The 4,955-nt window shown below is 38.6% G+C and overlaps 1 protein-coding gene across 1 annotated transcript; it reads right to left on the bottom strand.

Annotated features, from left to right (window-relative positions):
- Positions 1-3,842: 3,842 nt before the first annotated feature.
- On the bottom strand, positions 3,843-4,955 carry LOC139875028 (uncharacterized). The gene is made up of 3 exons (XM_071862414.1): positions 4,745-4,955; positions 4,147-4,654; positions 3,843-4,080 (listed from the first exon to the last, which is right to left on the bottom strand). The coding sequence occupies exons 1-3, from the start codon at positions 4,953-4,955 to the stop codon at positions 3,843-3,845; spliced, it is 957 nt and encodes a 318-aa protein (XP_071718515.1).

The raw sequence follows: 4,955 nt of genomic DNA, 5'->3' as shown, positions 1-4,955 counted from the left end.
AAAAATTCATTTAATTAGTTAAATGTTCGAGTCCAAAGGTACGAACCCCGTGGAAACTGGCATTAAGCTAAAATCCTCGATCACATGAAAAACAAAATCCGGATCTATCCAATCCCGTGGCATCTTGCCCATAAAAGCCACATTAACTAACAAAGTGATGGCTACACTAACACGATCCTAGTCACTTTGCTTTTTCTTACAATCATCAGCATTAAACAGCGTATGAAATCTTCAACCTTAAACTTGTCCTTCGAACTCCCATTAAACAATCTACCGGATAAAGTTGGCTTGAAACACGATGTGTTCGAACCAATGAAGTGTGAGAATTTAGAGACCGTTCAAGCATGGTATTGTTCAAACCATGTTCGAACCTAGTGAACGAGCACATCTTGGGTCATGATCCATGTGTTGTCCTATCTACTAGGTTCGAACATGGTTCGAACAATACCATGCACAAACCTAGCTGATGAGTAATACAATATTCTCATCCTACAATCATCTTCGAAGCAAATACGAATCCCACATCAAATACAATAACAAATGCATGTTCAGATACTACTTTTATTGTACTAACAACAATAATATAAATTATAACATCATATACAATATCAATCAATCGATAATAACAATTTTGATAGTCGCACACCAAGTGTTCGAGGAAATGATTGAATCAGAAACACAAAACTAGCGAAGTATAATGAAATAAAAAGTGTCTTACCTCGTTATCAGACATGTCTCTGCTTCGATAATGGTCAATAAACACCAAAATAATCTTTGATTCAATAAAGAGCCCCAAGAGTTGTTCGATGATTGTGGTTGAAGGGATAAAAGACCACGATGAAGAAGAGATGAAGATGTTAGATGATCAAATTTGATGAAGGGAATGAAACCACGTTGATGAAGGTGTTCGAGGGCTCGACTTTGAATTTAGGTTTTTATGTTAGGTTTTTAATGATCAGCTAGGTGTTCGATCGCCTTTTTTCAAAATGGTAGAACTAGAGTTGGGTATGGACTATGGACGGATGGTTAAAAAAAGTCAAAATATGGATAAATTAATCCTTGATTTTGGACATGGTTTGAACACAATCATGTTCTAACCTCGTACACGGGAACGTGTCTCCATTTTATCGGTCATCGTTGATTAAAAGCTTGGACATGTGGTGTTCGAACATGGGTTTATTCGAACCATGTTCCACCCTATGGTTTAAAGTCACATTTTTTGTGTAAAAAGTGTATTTTGTTCCAAAGCTTTGAAAAAAGTTTATTTTTGTATCGACTTTTGGAGCCACTTGATCGTGTGTTACTGTTGTTCAGCCACCGTGATTGGGCTATTGTGTTTTTTTTTTAATATATCTGGTTTTCGATCCACTTTGCAAACTGACTAATCATTGCGGGTAAATCTCTGTGGTCACAAAGAGATTTATTTTGCACTACGAGAGATTCGAACCTAGACCTTCAGGGAGTTACACCCTTAATAGAGGCCAAGTTTTTACCACTAGGCTACCACCCTTGTGGTTGTTGGGCTATTGTGTTGAGGATGAAGTTTACGATTTTCTAATATTACTAGATACGTACGTAGGGCTGTCGGTCGTCTAGTAATTTTTGAAGGCCACGTTCGAGATTTAATACGGACCCTTATTATTTGTGTAAAGGACGGAGCTTTTCAGGAGCAGAGCGATATGTGGTCCACCGCAACAAAAACAAAATTTGTAGTCTTTTGAGTTACGATGACATGTAAACATACAGTTCGTTTGTTGGTTTGATGGTAGGGGTGGAAAAGAGCCTATTGTTAGTTACATATGTTATATGTTTGAATTTTTGTAGTCATGCATGGTTGTTAAGAATATCTCTTTGATGCAACCCTCTGGAAGAACAAGAACAGCTCATTATAGGTTGAAACTCCCATTAACACTATCATTATAGGTTTAAACTGCCATTAACACTATCTGATGAATCAATTTGTAATGTTAAGAAGAATACTATCACTAACAGTGACAATGTTACCATTTACTTTTTAATAGGGACAAGAGTAGGAGAGAAAATCTATATACCGAGGATGAACCTTATACATAAAGAAACAACATTACCATTAAAGTAATTTCCTTGCAATGACTATAAATAAAAGTCAAGGTCAATCCTTCCATAAAATTGAGAATTATTTGCGTAAGCCGGTTTTTGGCCATGGTCAGCTTTATGTCACCCTATCCAGGGCTACATCATCGTAGGGGTTAAAATTACTCATCAGGCAACATGAGGATCATGGACCTTATACAACAAAAAATATTGCATATAAAGAAATGTTGTTTGCTATTTAAGAGTTGGAAGTCATGACAAGGGGGATGATTGGGCTGTTTGTGTGGCACTTTGTGCCGAAGTAGGGGATGAAGGAGAATGGGCTGAGGGTGGAGAAGAGGTGTGAGAGTGGGAAATAGACTGAGATTCGGTATGGGCTGGTTGGTGTGCATTGGGCTGGACTTTTATTGTGGGCTGAATAGGAGGTGTGATAGTAGTTGGACTTGAGGTGTGTAACATGTCAGGAAGGAATTGTTAACATAAAAATTCGTAAGAATAGGGTGTGTGACTTTGTGAGGAGAAAGGGAAATGTGTTTCATCGAATAATACATGTCGAGAGATAATTATCTTTTTCTCTTTAATGTCATAGCATTTGTATCCTCTATGAGATTGAGGATAGCCAAGGAAAACACATGGGGTAGATCTAGGTTGTAGTTTATTGATAGTTGTGGAGGGATGTAGTGGATAGCAAAGACAACTGAAGGTTCGTAAGTGAGAGTATTCAGGACATCGGTTGTATAAAAGATGTGTGGGTGAGTTGTACTTGAGGGTTTTGGTTGGGAGTATATTGAGAAGATAAGTGGCCATGGCTAGAGCATGATGCCAAAAATTAGGAGGTACAGATGAGTGGGCGAGTAAGGTTCGAACGATGTTGTTTATTGCACGTATTTTTCTTTCAGCTTTCCCGTTTTGTGCGGAAGTGTGTGGACATGAGAACCTAAATGACATTCCATTTTGTTGACAGAAAGTGTGAAATGAAGAGTTGTTGTATTCCGTGCCATTATCGCATTGGAAAGTTTTTATGTTTTTATTAAATTAGGTGTTTATGTATTTTTTGAGTGTGAGAAAGACATTGAAAACTTGTGATTTATTTTGCAAGGGAAAAGTCCATAAGAAATTAGTGTGGTCATCGAGAAAAAGAATATAATATTTATGGCCTAGCGAGCTAGTTACAGGTGATGTCCACAAATTGCTATGAATAATATCAAAGGTAGATAAAGATGAAAAATTTGAATTATGAAAAGGTAAACGGATATGTTTTCCAAACACACAAGATTGACATAAAGTAGAAGAACTTTTATTTGAATCACTAGACATAGGAACTTTATTTCTAAGTAAACGTAAAATGTTGGCACAGGAATGACCTAAGCGTCAGATAAATTGGTAGCAAGACTTTGAAGTTTGTTGAGGGATGTGGATGTGAGCGGATATAAGTCTCCTTGGCTATTACATCTCATGAGTGGTGTTCCTATCCTTTAATCCTTCACAGTGAAACCAAACGGATCAAAAGTGATAGAAATATTATTATCTTTAGATAAGCATCTTACGGATATTAAATTCGTAATAAGCTTGGGTGAGTAAAGTATAGAATTAAGGTATACTGGTTTGTGTAACGTGGGTAGTTTTGTATAACCAAGACCGTGAATTGGAAGTCTATTACCATTTCCAACAATTATTTGTTTGGGCACATTCATATTAACATAAGAAGAGACCATACCCCGATTATCTGTCATGTGTGATGAAGCACCTGTGTCTAGGTACCAATTTTCCTATGGTGGATGTGGCGTCATAGCTTGAAAGGCACTGTCAATGGCCGTTGGAGCATAATTGGACGTAGCAGCTCTGGATCCAGCATAATTGTTATTTGGTGTTGGACCTAAAATTCCAGGAGATGCGTTAGCTGGGCTGTTTGGAGGGTGAGCCCATCGTGATGTTGGATAGGGACATGGTGGTGTAGGAGCCCAGTTTGGTTGATAGGCCCATGAGTGGTTTGGATCCCATGATGGTCTGGATCCAGTATAATAAAAATAGGGGTTTTGTGGATACCCTCTCCCTCAGCCACGATAGTTAGACCGTCCACCACGTCCACCAGAGCGACCACCCCTGTTCGGGTTTACCTGAAAATTTCCGCTCCGATTGTGACCATCATTGGAACAGAGTGTGGTGCGAGAGCCAGTGGTGGTGTTAAGTGTACTTTCAGGTTGAATTTCTGGATTGAAGTTACGGTTTTTGCGGCTTTCTTCAAGGATCAATTTTGACCCAGCTTCATAAAAATTGGGGAGTTTCTCTGATTGTGATATGTAGGTGCCAATTGTTTCATAGCTATCGCCTAATCCGGCAACCAGTTGAAGAACCATTCGTTGGTCTGTGACATCAAGACCAACATTTTTCATTTGATCGGCAAGCATCTTAACCTCTTGACAGTATGCTGAGATGTTTGGGAAATTGGCAAGCTTGAGGTTTGTAAACTTGTGTTCAAGAACAACTGCATGGGAACCTTGATTGTCATGGAATATGCCTTTAAGACGATCCCAAGTCTTCTTTGCAGTTGTGTCAGTTTCAAGAATGGTGTTTAGCAAATCTTTGGAGATGGTAGCATAAATCCATTGTAAAACAATGGCATCTTGACTGCTCCAGAGTTATGGAGTGATTTCAGGAGCTTTAGAGGAACTAGCAGCAACAGCTTCTGTAGGTGATTCATAGGAGAGATGGTCGATCAGGTCATGAGCTCTGCAGTGAATCTTAAACAATTCAGCCCATGAGTTATATTGGCTGGTTTCGATTTCAACTTTGATTGGGACAGATTGAATGATGTGATTGATGGGTTGAGGAGCAGGGAGTTTGGATTGATCGTCCATAGAAGATGATTTTTGGAAGAACAT

This window comes from Rutidosis leptorrhynchoides, chromosome 11 (genome assembly GCF_046630445.1).
Source record: "Rutidosis leptorrhynchoides isolate AG116_Rl617_1_P2 chromosome 11, CSIRO_AGI_Rlap_v1, whole genome shotgun sequence".
NCBI classification, from domain to species: domain Eukaryota; kingdom Viridiplantae; phylum Streptophyta; class Magnoliopsida; order Asterales; family Asteraceae; genus Rutidosis; species Rutidosis leptorrhynchoides.
Note: the sequence above shows the minus strand (reverse complement) of the source record. Positions and strands in the feature narration are given on the sequence as shown.

What these genes read in the sequence shown, in the direction of transcription:
- LOC139875028 (XM_071862414.1), bottom strand. Translation starts at nt 4,955, where the DNA reads ATGTTCTTCCAAAAATCATCTTCTATGGACGATCAATCCAAACTCCCT. An exon ending in TACAGAAGCTGTTGCTGCTA is followed by an intron (nt 4,655 to 4,744) that starts GTTCCTCTAAAG and finishes CCATCTCCAAAG; the next exon opens with ATTTGCTAAACACCATTCTT. An exon ending in TCTGGTGGACGTGGTGGACG is followed by an intron (nt 4,081 to 4,146) that starts GTCTAACTATCG and finishes TACTGGATCCAG; the next exon opens with ACCATCATGGGATCCAAACC.